The sequence below is a fragment of the Bombus flavifrons genome, chromosome 11, assembly GCF_040668555.2.
Source record: "Bombus flavifrons isolate JBK064 chromosome 11, iyBomFlav1_principal, whole genome shotgun sequence".
NCBI classification, from domain to species: Eukaryota; Metazoa; Arthropoda; class Insecta; order Hymenoptera; family Apidae; genus Bombus; species Bombus flavifrons.
Genome location: NC_138452.1, coordinates 4,231,031 through 4,254,791, shown reverse-complemented (window position 1 = coordinate 4,254,791; position 23,761 = coordinate 4,231,031). Strand labels below are relative to the sequence as shown.

The window sequence follows — 23,761 nt, the reverse complement described above, 5'->3', positions numbered from 1 at the left end:
TTTAATTGTCTAAAGCGCAAATTGGGCGGCTTTAATTAGCGTAATTATTTGGTTCGTTTGTCCGTTTATCCAAGATCCCTGTATCGAGCGGTCGAGGGAAAGGGAGAGAGTGGCGGTGGTTGCCACCCTTTCCGCGGCCCGTCTAAATAGATTCGTTAGCGCTTCGCGCGATTAAAAATCCGAGTTCACCGGTTGGACAACGCTACGCCTTCGTTTGAGCTTGTGTCCAATTTTCTATCTCTAGTGCCTTGATTTTCCAAATGAATAGACTCAATGGTACAGGAATTCATTACGTAGAGTAGTACGATGGTGTTAATAAATACGCGTATGATCGTTGCTGCTTGCAGTATATAGGAAAACCTTCTCGTTCTGGGTCTAAGAGAATATTCCAAGAGTATTCGGGAGGTTTAATATCTCTCGTGTGTCTTTCATTGTTTCTTTTAAATTCCGCGTAAGATAATGAAATTTGTCGAGTAATTTATAGATCGTACATACCTGAGGACAAAGGTACACCTATTTGCATTCCGAAGTGGAATATACGTTCGATAGTACTCGAAAGATGTTGGAAATTTGTTCATTGAACATCGTTGAACGGTACGTTCTACGTTGCACAGAAACAAGAACTTGTTCCACACGTCCGTAATAATGATCCATATTTCTTTGTCAGCCATGAAATAAGATCTCCGTTGATCGAGTGTCCGTTCCTGTTCCTAAATGGATTCATTATTGTTCTGCTTCGCGGTGTATTCTACTCACATGGAAAGTCGGCCTCTGATCGTGTTTATAAATTACTACCTTTTTTTTTCTCTCTTCTTTCTTCTCTCATTGACGAGCCAAAGCGTTCCGCGGCTAACCTGATGGAATACATCAAGCACCGATGAATAGAGAACGAACGTGTATTTATAGAACTCGCCGAACGTACTCCCTTCGGCTTGACTCGTCTCTTTAACAGTTTCGCAACTTGGCAAGTGTAATAAGCCGCTGTATGTACAAGGTGTTTCCGAAAACGATCGATATTTGATAAGGAAAAGTTTTCCGCCCGCCTTCGTCAATATTTCCTCTTATTTTCAATCGGAATGGGTTCGCGATCAAACATCATTTATCACATCATTATACATACATATATTACGTCAGACGTAAATTTCCCTTACGCCGTTCTAGAAACACTCTGTACACACGGAGTCCGACCGAACTATAATTGGAATTACGTTCTAACCTACCCCTCCGGGCGCGCACCCTTCCGACACGCGTAGCGCCCTCTCTCGGCACAGCCGTCATTGAATGCGGTACTCATTTTCCCTGCTATGGAATGTAATAATTCGCTATTCAATTTACTGAATCCGCGCGATTTATTCGCCCCGTCAGAGGGACATGAAATATTCATTCGCTCGCTCGAATTCGCGCGAACTTCGCCAGCCGCGAGATTCAAGAAGAAAGAAAAAAAAAGCCGCGCCTTGGCGTCACGCGTAAACGAGATCGATTAAAAATTTCTTCTTCTCCCTTATTCTCGTAAATTGGCACACAGGCCGTATTTTTATCATCGATGCATTGATATTGCATTGAATCGACAACTGAAAAAAGAAGATGGGAAGGAAGAAACACGAATTACGCGAGCATCGTCGATTGCGCAATTTTCGTGGTGTTAATTAACTGAATTCAGTTCTAGTAATAAATGTGCCCCGGAGAAGACAAAAGGATAATCGTGGAAAAGTGTTCCTTAATCGTAAGGCCGTTTAATAACACAATGGAGGAATTTCACGCGGAGATGGGTGCCCCGTTGCAGAGGCACTTAATTAAATACGCCCCTCTCACTCTCCACCATCTCCCACCCTCTCTCTGTACCACTCTACGTCGTCTCACTCTCCTTCTCTTTCTCTCTCTCTTTCGGCAGGTGCAATCAAATTTCAATTAGAAAAGGGACTTTTTGCACGAAACGCACCGGTGTCCCGTGCAATTTGATTTAATGCCATATTATTACACGGCGAACGTGCTAGTAATAATAGGAAGCTCAAATTGCCCGTAATAGTAACATACGCGTGGATACAATATGGATAAGACCGGCGCGGATGGCTTTTCGCTTGAAACATATTTTACGTACACTATTTACATAATGGCCATTATCGTGGCGCTTAAGCGCGACAAAACAGGAACAAGAACGAAATCTCCAACTTTCTAACGTTCCTTATTATTCCACGTTTTATTTTTACTCCATTCCTTTCTTTTTTTATATCTACGCTTTCATAATAATTTTTAAAATATAGACTCGTTGCGAAGCTCCAATTTCTCTCGTCATCGTATTAACTGGGCTAGATGATTTAGTAGATTAAAGACTGAATATAATAATTTCTTATTCGAGGACTTCCTATTTTCTTACGTATCGTCCACTTCTGCTAAAAATAAATTGTATCATATTTACATTTTCAAGCATTCAAATATTCAGGTACCAATTCATTTATCCTCGTTATCTTTCAAATCTGTAATTGTAGAAATTTTTGAAACTAGAAACTAAAGTGTTATCATTTCTTTTCTGTCATCTTTGTCTTCCTCTATTCATTAAGAATATTTAGCCATTATTTCGTAACAAACTAAAATCTTCTAAAAAAGAAGAGATTTTGGAAGATTTGGAGTTCTATTTTTGTTATTGTACGTTCATTATAAAGACACTTAAGGCACACAATCTTGATTACGCAATTTGTTTCATGTATTACAAAGTTATAGACTTAGAACCATGAGTAGCTTGTACTTGTACCCCAATATTTAAATATTCTAGAAAGAGGGGTAACTTGGAATATTTCAAATATCTGAACAACGATTAAGATCAAGAAAAAGTTCCAACGATTACAAATATAGAATTTCGTGAAACTATCATCGCACGTGACATGGAAACATCCATAAGCTACGAGGAGCGCGTATACCGTCGGACATTCCGGAGGTTAATTAGGAGACGAAAGAAATGGGAAAAAGCATAATAACGGGAGAATCGTGGGGCAAAAAGGAGACGCGCGATAGACGGCGGTCTGGGCGCAGCAGAGGAGAAGAGTACGAAGGAGGAGGAGGAGGTGGAGAAGGAGATTTTTATGCGCGCGATCACCGGCCGGTCGGGTCTGTGTAATTTCTTCTACTCGTTCTAGTCGATCGACGCGGGACGGTCTGGCCTCTAATTAGTAATTAAGGAGAAATCGAAAATGGAGCGATTCGGTCAAGCGGTCGAGCATCTCCGCTCATTACGCCGCAAAGGACGCGCGCCGGATCCATCGTTGGCTCGATAAGGTCGGAGCAATTAAAAGTTGCCACGTCGATTCGTTTGAGAGAGGGGGCCCTTGAACGCACCGCGCCACGCCATGCCACGTCGATAAACAGCCACCCGCTTCGATTGGGATTTTCGTTATACTCGAAACGATAAATAACAATCGATAGAAGATGGGGAAGATTCGGCGAGAGTGCGAAGCACTGAGACATTTCGTAATTGAACCTTTTCACGCTGTCCTTATTAGTTAAAATTTAGCATTACTTTCTATTTAACATTTTTTTATAATTTCAATTCATTTGTCATAATTACAATATCTTTCTATCTAGTAATTTTTTATAATTCCAATTAGGGTAATCTTTGGAGAGTTGACGCAGTGTATTTTAAAGTAGAGGTAATAGATCAAAGTACTGTTGATTGGAATCATCAGTATACCATATGTATGTGCCCAACTTTGTTTTCATACTGTTGCTGGTAAGGCAAGAGTAAATTTTGCTTATTACATATTTTATTATTTTTTTCACGTTATTAGTTTCGAAGTCTTCGCTGTTTTTCCAGATAACTACATAGCAAACATTGAAATGTTCGGAGAAGTGGAGGTATTCCGGAGACTGCTTTTAAAATTAACAATAGAATTTGTTTGATATACAGAGCAATAATAACACAGTTCTTGATCATCTTGACATAGAGCATATTAAATTTTCAATTTCTTGTAAGCAATCAAAATATCGATTTCTCAGCGAAACATCCATTGGCTTATTCAACTAAAATTGAGCACGAGAAAGTAGCTAAACTGGTAGAATATAATCGAGCCTCGATGAAAATAACACGCGCGTTCACGTTTCAATTTCGGGAACCCGGTTGATCCGTTTTCCTCGCTTCCTTTTTCTTCGGTGGAATAATTTTCTCGGGATGGATACTGGTTGTTCCCAGCAGCGGCGGTGGGACGAGCGACCTGAAAGAGGACGCACAAAGAGGCTCTCTCGCTGGCACGGCGCCTTTTCATCTCGGCTGTACCTTCGCTCGGCATTTGTCCGTGTCTAACGTGTTAATCACTGCCGTCTGATTAGATTATTAATTGTCCTGCGTGGCAGATGGGGCCCTGGCATGCCCGTAATTACGGCTATTACGTACGGATCGTACAATCGCTCCGATTTAGGGATGTGAGGGGGGAGGGCGCGGAATGGATTACACCCCGAAAAGATTGGAACGCGCACTGTTAAAGTTCTCCGATACATCTACGTTTCTAATTTTCTAAGTTATTCGCACGTATGCCTTGTGATTTGTATTTTGGATTCTTCACTCATCGACAATGCGAATAAATGACGGAAAATTGGAAAATAATTGTTCCTTTATCATCAAGATTTTTTGCGTTTCTGATATCGAGTACAAGATACACATATGGGGTTGTTCTTAGCATTTTTATTACGAATTTCTATCAAATAACGCTCTTAGCTGGATCTCTTCAAGAGAATTAACATATAGCATAAGTAACATAACAATATCGATCATATCTGAAGCTCGATCTATCGTCTCTAAAATTATCTCACTATTCAACGTTCGATTCTAAATTTCTATCGAATAATTTATCAAGTCTCTTGTATCCACGATATTGTCACGAAATGGACGATATCGATTTTCCTTCACATAAAATCTAACTAAAAATAGAAAATACCAAAGTGCATGCAAACATCCCTTTATCCTCCAATCTTCCTTTCTGCAACACGTCAATGAAAACAAAAAAGTCGATAACCCAAGTCGTCGTATTATTAACCATCTAAAGCCATCTCGGCAACCGACTGCTCCCAATTTACGGAGCTTTGTTCCCGCGGCCTGGATCCTCGCGCGCCTTCTAGCTCGATCGCGTCTCTTTCTCCTTCCGCTTTTTTTTCGCCCTCCTTTCGCCGTTTCAGTCGGTGGATTGTGTGCAAATCGACCGTATTAATTAGCGACACGAGGCCGCGACAAACTGTTCCAACACGGCACGAATTCTCGTTAACCGCGGCAAGATTGACACCGCGCGTATAATTAAGACGCGAGAGTGGGGGGCGTTAGGTGATGGCGGGTGGTGTGTGGGGGTGGGACTCGAAATGAATTGCGTGCAAGACGGAAGATGGAGAACACAAGGGTGTACCCGATGGTTTGGTTCAATTTCGAAGTTCGAATTAGTGAAATCAACTAATTAGAAATAGCGCGGATTGCTCGTTAAAGATCGAGCCCGCCGGCTGTAATCACCAATTACTTCCTTAAGTAAGCCGCGCGCTGAACTTCGCTCATTAAAATTATTAAACGGTTCGCTCGTATAGAATCTGTATTTAACCTTGATACACGAGGCCGCCTCCGCCGGCTGAATTTCTTCCTCTCTCTCTCTCTCCCTCTCGTCCTTTCTCTCTCTTCTTCGTCGTGTCCCCGTGTATTTTCCATTAATCAATCTGTCCGTGTCTTCGTTAACGGGGTTCTCTCCATGGCGTCTTTCGCCATGAGACGCGGAGGACGTTTCGACCGGAGACGGCTTTGAATTACAGTCACGAGTCTCTCTCTCTCTCTCTCTGTGTGTGTGTGTGTTTAATTTTTCTGATTGGCGTGTGCGATCGTTTTATTGGCTGTGTATGAGACGAGAGAATGATTCGAATGGAATGCGAAGTCGTAGATGAAGTTATTTGTTGAAAGTTATTGTGGGATTGTAAGGCAGAGATGGAAAGAAGGAAACTTAATTTATGTACCTTTCGATTTGTTACTTCTTTCTTTCGAATTGATACTTTCCAATCTGGATTCTTCAACAAACTATACATCTCCTCCGACAATCTCTTTGGGGATTCACAAATAATCGAATCTCGCTGGAAGGTTAAGGCAGAACCTCCACAGGAAATATTTTTATTTCAACTGCTCGTTAATAGGGGGAAATCGATATCTTAAAAGACTTTGGTTACGGGATCCGGGCTGAGTAACGAGACGTTAAATAGAAAGAAAGGAGAACAGATGAGCGAGGGTGATTCGAAGACGGGGAGGTCTTTTGGTGATTAAGTCGCATTCCGTGGCGCCGCGTTTACCGCCTTTCGATATAATTAATAGCATTTCGACGTGGCGATCGACGATTCTTACGGCGGTGTTATAACGGTCTTTGGAAATTGCTGGACCCGTTAGGGGAATAGCCACGTGTGCGCGCGGGTATTTGTCCAATGGAGACGCGGCGGCGATGCGATGGCCGAACGATAATAAGTTTCACGGTACGCCGCGTCGATCGAAAGATCCCTTTTGGCGAGGATCAAGGCGCGATCTCTGCTCACCAATCTGGCCAATTGAATCCGAGGAAAGCGCGACTAACCGCGTAATAAGAGCATAATAAAGTTCGAAACAGTTACGTGTTCGGAATAGCTATCGCTTTGATTTCGAATATTAATATCTTCTACCCAGATTTCTTTTTGATCGAGAGAAATTTAATTAACGTCGTTGAAGATTGCGGGATTAGATTTGAGAATAAATTAAGGATTTAATTAGAGATTTATTCGACATCGGGACTTGGGTTTTACGGTTAATCGAAAAACATATTTTATAATACGAGTATCGTTGATGAAATCGGTAAATTAATTTCTATGTCGTCGAATGTACCGTTCGTCGTTGATTGGACCGACGAGCCCGACAAAAGTAGAAACAGCTTATTAGACGACTCCTCATAACCTATACAAGAAAATCACGCTTCGCATCAAACTAGAAAACGAACGCTCGTGAGCCACAACACAGGAGTATAAATCATCGAAACATCGTAATCGAAGTGGGAAAGTTCGCTAGGATACTTTCTCCTCATCATCGTGATTCTCATGGTTCCTTGATTCCTGGATAAAAATCTCTATTTCTTGTTAAACGAATATAACACATACGTATTATATGTATGCTTAAACGAAATATAATCACGATATAAACGATCGAAACAATGTGGAAAAGCAAAGAGCGGGGGAGGTTTGCTAGAGGATAGAAAGAACGGGATAGAAGAGGTCTGGAATAATAAAATTAATAAAAAAAAGAAAGGAAAAGAGTAAAAAAGGAAACGAGGAAGAAAATTGGAGAAAGAATTGAAACGTCATTCCGGGAGCAATCATCAAGCTGACTGGTTGGCTGGCGCGCGATCGGCCAGATCCTGGACAGATAAATTAGCAATTTAATTATGGAACTGTCAGGCGGTAATTAAATTAATAACGAGAAACCTCGAATCCAATCCGATCCGTCGTGGCAACCTTTCGCGCTCCACGGGTCTCGTCCGACGATATCGCATCGATATGCGCGCCTGTGTACGTCGCGCCATTTTGAAGGCTGTCAGAAATTGCAGACAATTTTCTCCTACGCTTCGCAAGAGCTCGCTTCCTCTATCTCGTTATTCGCGCTCTTTCTTCTCTATCCTCTTTCCTCTTCCTCTCTTCTTTTATATTTGTTTTTGTCGGTGCTGTGTTAGTTGCTTGTTTCTCATCGTTTGCTCTCCCTCCCTTCTCTTCGCTGTTCGGTATGAGGAGACCCAGCAGAGGTAAATTATACGCGAATTAAACAGCGTTTTCATGAAGGGATGCTTATTAGAATCGTGAGACATGATTGATGAGGAATTTTGGGACAGATAAAATTCGTTTTATGGCACAGGTTTTTACTTGGTAATTGGGGTGCTTCGCAATATCATGGAAGTTCGTCATGTTTGATTAACGGTGGTTCTTCGACGCCAATGAAAATTCAGTGGTAAACTTTTCGGATAAGTTGGAAAATGATTAAAATTTGTTGCTTCGAGTAGAAGTTACTGTATGGAATGGTTAAGGAATTGAAGATATTCCTTTATACTGTAGATTCCACTTCCAACGTCCCATGAAAGGTTACACTGTACTGTATATAAGTCTTTGACAATTTTCCATATTTTTCATTTCATGGCGCACATAAATTAATTGCTAAAGTTCTGTGATATGCTAAAAGATACATTCTGTTTGACTCAAGACAGGACATTCACCGCACGGTTATTGTCCTCTTTTATTTGTACAATCTAAGAGAAGAGATCAGTGCTGTTGACCAATAGTCAAGTATTGTTTAAAAAATTTTTGCGTCACGCTGATTGAAAATTACGGTTCTAAGACTTTTACAGGACACTGTCTGTCTACGTTCTACAGACAAGGTTGCAAACGTCGATCATCCTCGACGCCAGTCAGAACACCTCCGTATCCCATCGCATTGTGTGGCGCTCACGTGATCCAATATACGAAAAGCAAAAGTGTTTACAGGCTGGCGGGCCGATACGAGATTAAACGTCGACGGTGAACCCGGGCCCGATTAAAATTCCCCGATATTTTATCGACGCGGCACGATGGTCGGCGCGGCGAATTCGACGCTTCCTCGCGATGCAACATAAATGGGGAATCGAGCGGAGACGCGCCTGAAACTTTCATCGACGTCGATCGGCTCGCGATCATCGTCTATACATGGCTAAATTGCCGAATTCACCACGTTTGATGCCATCCTTCGATATTTTAATTCTTCCTCTTCATCGAATTTTCCACGCAAAGAATCAACAGGTTTCTAGTTGATTTGTGCTTCGTTTCTGGCGTGGATTATCGTTTCGAAGGAGGAATCGAGCACAGATTCGTGAACCATCCTGTAGCTAGTGTATGCCCTATATAAGAATGTCCGACAAAGTATTGCGGTATGCAAGTTGCACGTGCATACAGGTGCAGTAACTGTGTCCGAGTCGTTACGCTCCAACGAACGCGAGCACCGTGAACGGACAGCCACGTGTTCCGCGTACCACGACAGACGGAAAATGGCTCGATATCGTTCCGTCGTATCGAGGCTGGATTTGCTTCGGGTTCTCCTCCTACTCTTTATCGTTGTACGACTTTTACAGAAAGTACCTGTGCTTGGGCAATTGGTTTGTATTTAAAATATTTGTCTCCATTTTTTGAGATTTTACTTGTGCTTCGCACGGAATGATTATTAGAATTTCATTGAATTCTACGGAAATATGAACCGAAGATAAAATTAATTATTTCTTTACTCTTTTTAATGATACTCTTTATTCGTTCCATATAGACTTGGTAATTATAGGCGCTAGCTCAGTTTGAAGGAATACAAAATGAGGATAAAGTTAGAGTTTCTTTTATGTTACTTTTTATTGATTCATTTATAAAAAAAGTTTGTTATCGTTTAGAAGATGTCACGACGTTTCTGATCGGAGATAGCAATGTTACTTTACGCTTGATGTAAAGTTAGGATAAAAATAATCATATCACGAGAGAGAGAGAGAGAGAGAGAGAGAGAGAGAGAGAGAAATAAGTTTATGACTTGCCTAGAAGCTCATAGATTAAAAGTTAAAATCGAAAGTTTCACTACAACTACTATACCAGTAAACGTAGAATAATAAGAGTAAAATGAATCGTACTATAGTTTCGGTCTTTCGAAACACGGTCAAGTTTCTACTGTGTCTCACAAACGTAGATCGATCTACTTAAATATATTTACAAGATAGCCAATATATTCCTCTTGATCACGCTAGAATCAAAATCAAAAACTAATCAAACTTTCATTTAAGTAACTCGCGGCTCTTCGAGGGGCAACTTGTTCCTTCGGTTCAAAAGGTCACCGTAATTATTAGCGTACTTGATTAATCAGCAGCAAGAACGAGACAGTGCAACGAACCGGTGAGTTATCGATCTCTCGGCCGAATGAATCGAAAATCGAACGAACCAAGGTAATTTCAGTTCGTTTCGATCGATTCCTTTCGTCGTTCTGGACAATATCGGACGCATACGTGTGTTCGTGAAGGTGGAACGAACCAATGGTTCTACGCATGTGTGTTCCTATAGTAATACGTGTGGACGTCTATGTATTCAAATACTCATACATAACCATGGAATATAAACGTGGGAGGCCTTTCACATTCCGGAGAAAATTTGCTCGATGGGCATTTTGCACTCATGGTCCGTAGGAAAAAGTTCGTTTCAACAACGTATCTGGTTCAGTGACGAACGATTATAAGTATCGCGTTCCGAGAACCATCGTAAATTAATGAGAAAACACACGGGGACAAAATCGAGCATGGAAAGAGTTTTCTTCTTCCGCATCTGGTCGCTTCGAGCTTTTTGTATCGTCCGGCTTTCCTCCGTTCGTCCTCTATTTTTTTCTCCTCTCCCTCTCTCTCTCGCTCGTTTTTTTTTCTTTTTTCCGACGATCGATCCCGTCGAATGGATCACGTATGCAAAACGCCGCCTCTATCCGATGCAATTAAACGCACAACCACTCCCGTGACGCGCGCACACCGGCAAGAACTTTGTTTCATTTTCTCCTTGCACGCTTTCTCATTTTCACTTCCCCGTGTGTTATACCTGGCATAAATAATCCGGTGAATCGAGTCGACTCGCTTGTATGTGATTCGTACGCGGGAAAAACACACGGGAGTCTGCGCGGTTTTATTGCTCGATCAACGTAATTCTCTCACTCAGCGGGAATATGGAAACCCGGCGTATTAAGTAATTATAGGATTTATAGTAAATGATGAGAGGTTCTATTGTCCGACAATTTGTTTCACACTGGTTAAGTGATTAGTGATTACAGAGTAGCGTGGAAGACGTTACGATACAATAAGATTCTAAATTGAAGCACTATATTTTACTTTTATCAATAAGTTTAGAATCGTGGCTGAAAAATAATTTATATGCTATTCACCGAACTTTCGCTCTTTTTATCAAATATTCTTAGTAATATTGAAACTTGAAATTTTTACATTTAGCTGCAACTTATTTCATGAATATTTCGAATCAATAATGTGAAAACACTCTATTACTCCAAATATTCTATTATTTATCGTAATCAAAATGGAACTTGAAAAATTTCCACATTCACGAAAAGGAATCTTGTAAGAGGATTTCTGATGCAGCACTCCAAAAAAAGGAGAGTATTTCAGTTATAAAAGAGTAATGCAAAAGCAATAAAAGAGAAATAAAAAAGTAAAGATGTAACACGATAAAATAGCAAAATAAAAAAAGTTCCAGTAATAAAGAAAGTTTGTAAGAACGTTGAAAAAAAATTCGAATAATTTAAAAAGCACTATAACTTCCGAACAACGAAGAATTCCAATAAATAAAAACTGAATCCTAGCAACGAAAAAAGAAATATATATATATAAAGATGATTTTTAAAAAATGTTGACCTCAATTTACAAAAGCAACAAAAGTCGAGGCCTGTTACAGTCAACTTTTCCTATGAATTCTACCATCAAAAAGGGGCCTTTATCCACCATGTAACTTGCTAAACTAAAATCACTATACCCTATAGACGAATGCGACGCTTTCATCATCGATCAAATTCCGCCTCTATACATAACCAAGCAGAAAATCGAATGATTTCGTCTATTCGTCGATCCTTCATCGGATTTAAAGCTTTGAAATTTCCGCTTCGAAATTCCCGAGGATCGAAGGAGAGGCAGCGCGTTATGCTCGATTCGATGTGGCCACGTATCGTTACACGGCTAATTGCGGTATAAACAGTGGACTTTACGAGGCACCAGTGTATGGCTGGCAAACATTAACCACCATTAACGAAGATATAAGGCCGCAGTATTGATGCGTCCGCGGTTTGAAGATCCGCAATGTCAAGGGAGAGTAGAGGCTGAAATGTTGAAGATCGTCGTCCCATAATCGAACACCTGACGCGAAACATTCCAGGAAATTGGCCGAGATAGCACGGCGTAATGCTAATGGATGGATATTAATCTACCCCTGGCGAATACATTTTAACTAATCTGGCGAATATCGCGAGTTAAAGTTAAGAGAGAGAGAGTCAAGAGAATATAGAAAGGTTGGGGTGAAAAGCTCCGTACACCGCGAGTAACCAGTTTGTGGGCAGGCCTGTTAATCCGGAAACTCTGCATCCTCGATAACGTCGATAGATGACGACATTACGTTATTATACTATCGACGATACGACGATATATATACATAAACTCATGAAAGTATTCGAACGCTTGTAAGCGTCTTTTATCAATATATGTATTATAATATATGAAACATTTTGAAATTTCATTAACGCATTTAATACAAGTATCTATATTACATACACTTACATACAAAATCCTAAAAGTATTTAAACACTTAATTATAGTTAAATAATTATCATATTATCGGAAATGGAATTTCCTTTATTGTTCAGAATCATATGCAGGTATAAACATCGTTTACTTTTTTTAAACATCTAGTACCTATACATATACGAAGAAAAAGAACGCGAAAAGGGGAGTTAAAAAGTAAAATAAAGGAAAAAAGAAAAGAAACAGATAAAGGAAGATGTAAAAGGGACGAGAAGGGAGCAAATTGAAACGAACCGACGAAAAACGCTCGACGCTGTCCGATCGAGCTGGGTGAAATATCGAAGTTCGCCCGGTGAATTAATGGGAATTTCCATCGCAACCAACGCGGGTGCGAAAGAACGCGCGCTTAGAAAAAAATATTCACCGACGCCTCGATAATATATTTTCCATTGTTGACCGCTGGCAGCGTGTCGTTTTTATTTTTTATCAAACCAGATATACGCGAGCGTAGGTAGCCTAACCCCGATAAAAAAAATTCGACATTTCACCCAGAGAAACTTACCAAACAGAAATTTAGCGAACATCTCTAGCATCTTTCAACCCTGCTGTATCTTTCGGATATTTCCATATCAATTGCATTTATCTGACGTTAAAACATATTTCAAGTTTGTATAAAATACGAAAAGATTTTTACCTTATATCTTCTTAATGCATAAATATCTACGATCTAATTATCACATTTTTTCCGTGTGATCATTAAACATCGCCAATTTTTCAGTAACGCACTTATATATCGTATAGGTACTTCATCAAGCCGCACCCACTTAACCCAAATATATTAACATTGATTATTTTAATTGCTCCGTAGCCTGTATTAATAACCGCTTCGAGAAAGGACCTCACGATTATAAAGCGTGGAATTTTAATGATACACAGAACCTAAAGGGGTTGTCGCGAATTGTACACGACGAGGGAAACGTCCACGCGTTGACGCGACATGCTGCGCGCATTTAAAGATTATAGGGACCTATAAAGCTTTAGTCACGCAACGCGGTACATTTTATAAAGCCGATTATTCGGTATCTCGAGATAGCACGAAGCACCGAGGGCTTTATTTATTTCTTCGCTTTACCGGAGTCATGGCGGACCTTTCAGGAATTCGAGGCGCGGACGTTTGCCCGTTTACGCTCGACCAGATCGCCGAAGGAAACGTTCACGATGTACTTTCCTGTAAAATTGACAAAAGCTGGACCGAGACGATTGCGACGGATGAAATTTCTAAGTGTCTCTCCAGTTTCGTTAATCCTTCTGCCCTTTGGAATACTCGTATTCTAGCGCGAATCTGAATTCTGACTTTCCTTTCTGATCATTGTAATTCGTTAATGGAGAACAGAGTGATAAAGAGATAGTGTGATGATGAAGGAGGATGAGGATTTGTTATTTTGAAATTATACAGCGTTGCTCTCGAATCTTGATCTTTTCGCTGTCTTATGTCTATGAATTGGTCATTTTATTTCACTGAACTTTTTCAATTGTAATATGAAAAATATATTTCTCTTGTACTATAATTTGATTTAACAGATAAAACGTAAGAGAAAACATTATAATTTTACTAAATGGAATTATATTTGACACTATGATATGGTATACACATGTATAAAATTTAACAATATAAATATAATACACATACACCCCCGAATATGTATATAAATATTACCGACATGTCAAATTTTCTTTTGTCTTTGATGCAATATGGAAATATATCTAAATGATGAATTTTTAAAAGTACATTGTTAACTTTGTTATGTTGTTTCAATTATGTCCAACTTATTTTTGATCGTATTTTTCTAAGAATCAAACTCTTACATTACAATACAAAATTTCCACCAAGCAACTTCGGTAATCGCTCTACGCAACAAGACTGTCTAAAGCCAACAAAAGTGACGATTTCTATGACGACAGAACTTCTTCTCGTAAATTCTTTAGGCTCCCTTTCTAACAACTAACACCATCTCTAGTTCCCGGTTACGATCCATTATATGACGTATTAATTGCGAACGAGAGAAGTGAGAGAGAGAGAAAGACACAGGTACAGGGACGAAGTGAGAGAAAAAGGGTTTATTAACTCGCTTGTTGGTGTAGCTAGCACGCGACTAACGACGACGTTTAGCCTGAAAGAAGGCGTGCTTGTTTTGAAGGGATCAAAAGGGTGGGTACATAACGCTCATTGAGCTAGCGGCTTCTGAAAGCTGCGAAATTCGCAGCGACGCATATTTCCGACTTCTCACTCTATTTCGCTGTTCTTCGTTATTCTTTTCTATATTATTTTCTCTTTTCGTTTTTACTTCTTCTCGCGACTAGAACAGTTTGAAACGTATTTAGGAAAGGAGAGGAGGACAGATTTCGCGCGAACGAAGACGCCGCGACAATTATATATGCGACGCCTTATTATAATCGGTCTCTCTCTCCCTTCTCCCTTCTTCGTCTATTTCAACCTCTCTTCCTCTTTCTCTCTGTGTCATTTAAAGCAGCTGGAACATCAGTGGGACGACGCATAATAAGGGAGAAAAGAAAGGGAAACGTGGCGGGTTGAATATAGGATTCTACACGGTCCCTCTGTTGCCGGCCTAACCTCATTTAGTTAGAAAGTGTTTGCGCGATGAGACTGGCGCGAGGTTTAATTGGAAACGCCTCGTGTCTATCGCGTTCAAACCGGAGCCGGAGAATGTCATCCTCTGAGCCCTCGGCCGCGACCGTAATTGGTCGCCTTTCTCGCTTCATCCGACCGCCAGGATTTTCCAGGGGATACCCGCCGCCACCACCCCTCTACCCAATGATAAATTTGTATATTCGGACTAATGGCGTACCTCCAGGAACCTCGGCAACGAACATGTTTCGGAGATTCGCGACGAGTTCAAGCGATGAAGCTGTGTTGGGTTTTAAAATCTTTCCTGGGGAAGAACGGTTGATGATGTTGAGGTTGATATTATGTTCTACGTAGGCGAGACGGCTTCGATGTTATTCTGCTTGTTACAAGTTTATTTTAGAATGCAAGAGTTTTTATAATATTTAATATTACAAGAGTAATGTTACAGTAATGGGACAGGAAAGGAAAATATTGACAATGATTATGCAACTATCCTGTAATGGTAACAATGGATTACATAATAAAAGTGGTTTTATATTAAAAGGAAGGAAGGAAAGAAAAGGAAAAGAGAAGTTGGAAAATAAAGTGAAGGAAACAATGGAGAGGATGGAGTGCAAAAGGATAGAAGAGTAAAAGAAGAACAGAACAAGAAAAGGAAGGGAAGAAAAAACCATTAAAACCTACTTTTCCTTATGCTAATTCCGAGGTTTAAACAAAAATTCTGCTTGTCTGACATAGGATTTTTATATTCTATACCTCGACTAGCTCACTATAAATTCCTATGTATTAGCATTAAAAAGATCGGGTTTTTAATGAAGAAAAAGTGAAGGAAATAGCAGGTTAATTAGATTAATCTCATTTCGGAGAAATTTTTTTACTAACTTAACTGGTAAAGCGTCGTAACGAGTCCGGACACCATTGGAATCTATTTATTCGGCTTCGAGGGAAAATCACTTTGTTAATGCCACGATAATACGTAGAATATACATATATTCAACACCCGCCATATACATATATGGGTACTTATGTTTTTGTGAATTACCAGTTTTCAGTCAACATCATTGAATTCATAATGCGTAGCTGGCATAAATGTGGACTCGTTAGTGTAGCCAGCTACGCGTATAACCCAATGAAACATTAATGAACGTAGAAATATTCGTTTTCGCGAAACAAAGAGAAATCTCGTAATTATCGGCGCCTCGTTTCGCTTTATCCATTCCTTCCCTGATCGACCTAACCCTTACTTATACAATATCGTTCCTAAAACCCACTGCCTCTTTTTACAAATTCCTTCTTATCAATCGTTCGTTATCAGCCTCTTCAACCATAAATCAAAGTCGAATTAACTCAAACAGTGAAATATATAATATATACAAGTAACAAACGCGATATTATTAAATACAAATATTTTATTTATTATTATTAAAGATACGAAAATGTATTAGAATAATAGACGCTTTAAAGTGACGTGCTATATAGACTACACACAAAACAAATGTTTTATTTGGAAGAAAGTAATTTATCATAGTTCTACACATGCTCCAACTTCTTCAAACTTTATAATACCGTAGATATGGAATAATAATTAGACTTGCGGATTAATCTAATGTGTAAGTAATCAAGATTGTCGATTAATCGATATTGTTCTCGATTGTTTCAGGATGTTTGGAAGCAGTGGTGCTTGCGCAGGCTGTGGCAACGCGATACCTGCCACCGAGCTGGTAATGAGGGCGGGTGGATCAGTGTTTCACCAGAAATGTTTCACCTGCAGCAAATGTGGAAATCAACTCGTTTCCGGTGATAGGTAAGATTATGAACTAATAAACGAACTTTGTAAGTGTTATTGACACGATAAAGCATTAATAGCCCTAAAGTACTTAGTTTTGGCTGTCACGTATATAGGTGGAAGTGAATCATGAAGTTAGGATTTGACAAAATTACGATCGAAATTAATAAACTAGTTTTATCAATGCTGTTAATAGACAAATTAATATTTTTGTTAGACTACGGATGTTTACGCATTTACGAAAAATGTCCAGGTAAAAATATACCTATGATACACGATAATAATATAAAATATAATAATAATAAGTATAATAATAATAAGAATATAATGTAAAATATCAATATGGGTTACTTATTAGTCACTAGTAAGTCCCACTTCTTTGAAAATACCAATTTGCATAAACATCCACTGTTTAATTGTTTTGAAGTATAAATTTCGGTATAAAATGGAATCGATCATATAGTAGATTTAAAGAAGTATGTATGAAGAAATGTGTATCAAGGGGTTGGAATTAAATACAATCGCGATCAAACTAGAACTTTCGCTTTACAAATTCGCTATTATATAAAATGTTGAAACATTAATAACATTAGTGTCTAAATTTTTAAAGACTGGATTTTAAGATGAGATGATATTGATCGTGGGTTCAAAGGGATATCAAGAGGAATCGGTTGAGGGGTTAGGATTTGGCCGCGAATTTTGCTAGGGAGCATAGATACAACTCGAAGAGGAAACGCGGCAATTAAAGGGTTGGAAAAGAGGCGTGTCAAACGGGACTGTCGGTTAATTGGTGGGGATCGCAACCGGGGATTTTGTAATAAAGGAGGAGGGACACAATTATTGCAGGCCAGTAATGAAGCAATCTTGTTTATGAGCATCGATTTCGTGGATACTCTGTGCGCACGTCGTTCTCTGCTTGATTGCCAGACATTCGTTTCGAACCACGGTTTTTGTTCGTTTGAAACGATTGTTTCACGTCCATGTTTCTATACTATCACAATTTTCGTCAAGTGTTAATGTCCTTACTGTTTTGTGGCTCCAGCGATGTTTAATATTTTATTTCAATAATTGATTCATATTCGATAAGCTACTTTCAATGGTTGCTCCTAATTTGGATGTTTTTTCTTATTCTCGTAACCAATGATACATCTATGCTGATGTAATTTTAAATTTAATTAATCAAAACGATTAATCCCGCTGTTTTTCTTAATCTTATCATATAAGTACACGATTAATATTCAATACTCAAAAACAAATTACTTACTTCCATGAGTATAAGAAGATGACATAAATAATACTAAATTTAAAAATTAATTAAAAAGATAATGTTCCATTCTGTTTTCCCATACATTCAGTACTTTACAAGAATTATTGATAATTACATTATGTATGATCTTCAAAATGCAGAATTTATGGTACCATATTTACTGACATACCCATCTTTAAATATACCTCATGCCACGTTATGAGAGGGTCAGTTACATCATCTATATATATATATATCATTTATATTCGCTGTAACATGTTACAGATCATACTTAGGTAGTTGTAATGTTAAGATTAAATCTAAGAACCCACATAAATAATACAAATAACGGCAAAGATTAATAAGAATCTTTTTTCTTACACAGGTACTACCTGCTGTCCGGGTCACCGGTCTGTGAAACGGACTGGCATAAAATCGTGAAATCGTCGAGCGTCGCGGCCGCCGCCGCTGCAGCGGCGGCCGGGAACGGCGGCGCACCGGTAAGAAAAGGTAAGGTTGGTCGGCCTCGAAGAAGCCGCGAATGAGGTGGCAACCCGGTCGGTCGCCCGAAGAAGGTACAAGCCTCTCCGCAGCCGACGCCCGTCGTCGTACCATCACAGGTCGATGTCGTGGACGTCGCTGTCGGAGGGGATCCCTATTCGCCGCCTCCGCCGGGTCATCAGCAGTACCACCATCATCACCACCACCATCACCATCATCATCAGATGGCACTCGTACATCCTGGACTGGCGGTACAGCAAACGCACCTGCAGGCGTCCACCTATCAGGACTGGTCTCCGTGGGCACAGGACACCTGTGATTGAACAACTACCCTCGTTGATTAACTTTATCGAGGTGTCAGGCCCGTTTCCTGGCTGAACGAATTCTTGCCCTGATTTCGAGCGCCGCCGCTAGTCTTCTTCTCCTCTCAATTCCATCATCGTCGTCGATTCGAAGATGGAAGAAAGGAAGAATGGAGTACGACATAGAGTTCTTACGATCTGTCATCGGAAAAGAAAGTTGCAGCGACGTTCGAATCGTGAACTCCTCGTAGCTTTGATTAGCCGATTCGCGAGCGTCTCCTCTCGCGGAGATAGAGGAAACAAGTGATAGACTGTATCTTGTCCTGTGAACGACGCGAGTTCTGTGTACGAGTGCAAGAGGAAACGAAGGATTATCCTGGTGGACGAGGAACCTGCCTGCAATACGAGGTTCTCGTTCTGCTTGTGACCGAACTATATGTCGCTAGCAAGTACTCCATAAAGAATGGAGAGGACAATGTTTCTGTTTCGTCTTTCGACGTGCTCCGACCGATCGAACGTATCTTCGATTCGGTCTTTCGTCACGTGATAATTGTTTGTGCGCCAACGATCCTCTCGATCGCCACTTTGAGGGCGGTCCAGACGAAATTCGAGCAATAGCGTGCACATGTCTCGTTGCATTGCTCGGTAAATTGCGCGTACGGCCACGTGCGAGAACGCTGAACGCATCCTCTCAACTGGTCTCCCCCCTTTAATCGATAATCTTTGCTCAATCACGGAGAATCGAGAATAATCGAAGCGTCCCGCGGTGCACGGACTCGTGTATCGTCGCCGACAGCAGTGTAACGCAAGTTCTCTTCGGCTCCAGTCGATTCTTTGGTACTCGTCACTGTTTAATCGAATCGGTAATCCTGTTAATCTCACGTCAGCCAATCGACAATCACTTTCGCGCTTGTGTTTCGCTGCGTTTCCTCTGTAACGTGTTTGCATCCGCGCTTGGTGCTCTCTTCTCTCTTTTACGGTTGTTTATTCACGATATTTTGTAATCGATTTCGTTTGGTTAGCCTTTGTAAACATTATATGTCTCGTGATTGCTGTAAATCACCCCTTCCATCGTTTTAGTTTCAAGATAATATTATCTTAATCTTCGGCAGGTTGTTCGTTTTATTAACGTTGCAGCGATTATTAATCTATGGCCTATTGGCTTTGCTTTAATCCCGAGGGAAAAATATTAATAACAACATAAAGAACAGTTTCTCCGTTCGCAAAGGTTCAACCGATCGAAGCTTTCAAACACGTGGCTTTACGTATTCTTCTCTTCGAATAGAATTTCTAAAGCAGTCAGGACCTGAAGCGGGAACCTCGAGATCTAAAATCGCGTATGTCGAAAGATCTCATCGATCTAGATAATTCGACGATTGAAATTGTCAGGTTCCGGACCTTACGAAATTATTTTTCTTTCAATGTCGCCCCATCTCCGTCCTTGAAGCGTGGCCTCTCCCTGTAATCTCATTAAGCGTTCCTTGTTCTCGCGTTAATCGAGTCTCTCCCACGGTGAAATAAAAGGCCACATCGAGGTGAAACTGTCGAATGAGCGAAATTGTTATTCGAATTTTCCTTGCCAATGCCCTCGTGGTTGGATTGATTCTTTTCCTTTTGCGAAATGTAGTCTGTATGTGCACGATTCATGAGACGTTACGCAATTTTCATCGAACAAAAAAATGTATTCATCAAACATCGCATTCGCAGTTTGTAATTAACGTCATTTGATACTGTAATATTCTACCCACGAAGATGAAGAACTTTTTCATTTAATATTCTCCAATAACGATCGGGAATACAATTATATTCAATTTAAAAAATTCCAAAATGTCGATAGAATCTACGAAACTTTTCATTCATCGAAGCAATATGATCGATATATTTTGTTTATTAAAAAAATTGATACGTAGGATGCACGATAAAGAAAATTTCTGCAGAGAGAAACTCATCGTCCTGAATCAAAGCAAAGTGTTTTGTCGATATTTTCTGTTTATTAAAAAGTTGACGCGCAAGCTGCACAATAAAGAAAATTCTTGTAGACAGGAAATAGAGTTGATACACTGTCGGATGATGAGAGCGCGAGCACCGCTGCCCAAGGATGCTCATGGCGAAGGATTGAAGCGTGTAACAATACTTTTTCTAAGTGGCAGGGTTTCGACATCCGTAATAAACATTTACGTAAATGTATAATCGTGAACACGTTACGATATATCTACTATCGCCCGAGCTTGTCGTCGGTTTCCGTGTCGAAGTCCCCCGTTACAAGTTGTACAAATTGTTTCCTTTTTCCATCAAGACACGCTGTTCCATCGTCGAAGTCGACGAACCGGCAGGGAAACCGGAAACGACACAGGTTCGGGCACGTTCGAAGCTCAATGCGAAACTAAAGACACATGTTTTGGGTGTAAATCACGCGGAAACGGCTGCCTCGGTTCGCTTTATGGCGGTCTACATTTTCTTGTCGATTTCTCATCCTCGAGATATGTACTCTAGAATTCTTCGTTTGACGAACGATCGTCGAAATCATTGCAAAAATATATCGAACGAATTCTAACGAACATTGTGAAAAAATTCATATATTGTATAGACCTAAATAGCATACTAGCTAATAGAAAAAAGAAAAATCGTTGACGAACGATCAGTGATTCTCTAATTATGATATACGATTTCCTCTTCGAGGTTTATTCAAAGTAATAAGTTTTGTTTGTGATAAATAGAAAATATCCTTTCCCCTGTTTTTTCCGACGTTTTTCATATACAATGACTCGCATTAGTAATCGGATATTTCATAAAATTTGAGAATTATTTATCTTAGCATTTCTTATTTAGGAAAGCTATGTACATTAGATAAAATGTTTCCATCAACTACAATATTTCACTATTCAACTACAGTATTTATTCTAATATATTAAAAACAAGTCAACTAGTTAATTACAAACAATAATGTTTCGCATACCACGTGTTCGAATATCAATACGAGTCACTGTTTTCCGCATTATTTTAAAATCGATCGACAAGTGCCATGTCCGAAATTTCTATAAAGCGACCGAACGACCGCCTCCGTGCCGTGCAACTGATCGTTACTCGTTTACCCGTCTCGTTCTTAGCGAAACTTTCGTCTCTCAGAACGCCGCCTCGCGCTTACGAGGATTCGAGACGAGAATGATAGAGTTAAAGAGTTAACGGAATGAAAAAAAAAAAGTAAAAGGAGAGAACGAAAAAGAAAAAGCGGATGACAATGTTTTCAACGCACGATCGCCGCAATGGTGCTCGACGAAAGGGATCCAAGGGAGAGCGCGTTCGTTTCCTCGCTGATTTCGCGTCGATTTCTCTTCGAATATAGCGCGCGTGTTCTCCGATTCTTTCGACCCACGACGCGATCGTGCGAGAAAACGAAAACTTCATGCTCTCGAATGGAAGAAGCTCGATCGGACGAAGGAGTTGTTTGCTGACGGATCGTGTAATTTAATCTTGTACATAGGGTACATTTTGTATATTGTTAAAAGTTTGTGTGATATAAATGGTTATGTATTTACTATTAAATGCAGCGACGGGACACCGCGCGTCCTACGATGGACGATCGCGGGTACGATGCCTCGACGGCCATCACTAGTGGATGCACGATTTCGATCATCCGCTACATTGTACGATCGAACGTTTGACTCGCTTGATGATTGTTCGAGCGAGATGATCATTTTCGCCGGTCTTATTCTAGCATGAAACTGATTATTTTGTTTCATTTCCTTTGTATCGTTAATGAAGATTTTGTTCAATTTTTCTTTTTATCTATCTTCGTTTAAAGCGACGTGAAATTACGATTCCTCGTACTCGGTTCGAAATCTTAATTTCAAGATCTATCCGCTCGTCTCGACTCGAACCACAAGATGGTGGTTTCCAATATTGCGAAATGATCGAAGAAAACTGGAAAGATTGTATGTGTAGATCGCAACCATTGGTGGTGGTACGTCGAAGAACGTTGTCCTCGGTTGAGCGTACACGCGTTTGGATCAGATCACGATCTTTTCGCGTTTAGTTAATTTTGTTATTTGATTTATCTCGATCTTCTTATTCGGGACCCGACGACATCTCTGAATGATTCCTCGCGGCCTCTTGTAAAATACAAAAAAAAAAAAGAAAAAAATACACACGACACACAGACACATACAAAACACGTTTATTAATTAAATAAAAATCACAAGTTTTTAGAACGTCGTTCGTTCATGTGAATCACATATATATGCTTGGTCATACGTTCGATTCTTGATGTGTGTATATACGAGAAATATCACATCCGTCCCAGTTCTTCCGCAGTATACTTACACGATCATTTCCTTGGCAGTCTACCGCGAACAGACGCAGACGAGGAAGCCCAAAACGACCTCGAGGTAAGCGAACGTTACTGTCCAATTTAAGAAATTGAATCTCACGAGATATCGTACCCAGCGTGGCGAGATTAATGAGCGAGCTTTCCAAACTTTTCATGCCTCCACCTTCGGAAACTTATTGGCCGCGTTTTCGGGAGACGGGGAAAAAGTTTCTCTCTCCCCGTGGCGGAAGTTGTTTTGCCATTGAGGAAAGAACCCGATGGCAATTTCTTTTATTTCTTGGGAGAGAAAGGATCAAGGACGTTTCAAGGTCGGACGAAAAGAGCCAGTGGAATATCTATCAAAATCATTGGAATTTTAATTAATTTATTAACCGAGTCGTTGTTAACCAGGAACTTTATAAAAGACAGATCAACTTCAGTTAAATCGGTTTTAGTTCTTGCAAACATAAATGTAAAATAATTCGTTTTTAACAGCGATTACGTAAACAAGTAGCGGATTTTTAATTGAAGATATTATCGTAATTGAGAAAGTTACAGTTTGAGCGACAAGTTGACTCGTCTCCTCTGGTTAACAGATTAATTTGCTCTAAAAATATTTTAAATATTCATCAGTTATTCTAGAATCTATAGATTTTATTTCTTTCATGCTTCTGTAGTTC

General features: G+C 39.9%; 1 protein-coding gene across 1 annotated transcript in view; it reads left to right on the top strand.

Annotated features, from left to right (window-relative positions):
* Positions 1–22,983, top strand: part of LOC138185019 (uncharacterized) — an 82,052-nt gene extending 59,069 nt beyond the window's left edge. Inside the window, exons 3-4 of the mRNA XM_069123605.1 lie at positions 16,601–16,744; positions 18,358–22,983. Coding sequence (XP_068979706.1) covers positions 16,601–16,744; positions 18,358–18,517 — 304 coding nt within the window. The 3' untranslated portion in view covers positions 18,518–22,983. The remainder of the gene's footprint in view (positions 1–16,600; positions 16,745–18,357) is intronic.
* The last annotated feature ends 778 nt before the right edge of the window (positions 22,984–23,761 follow it).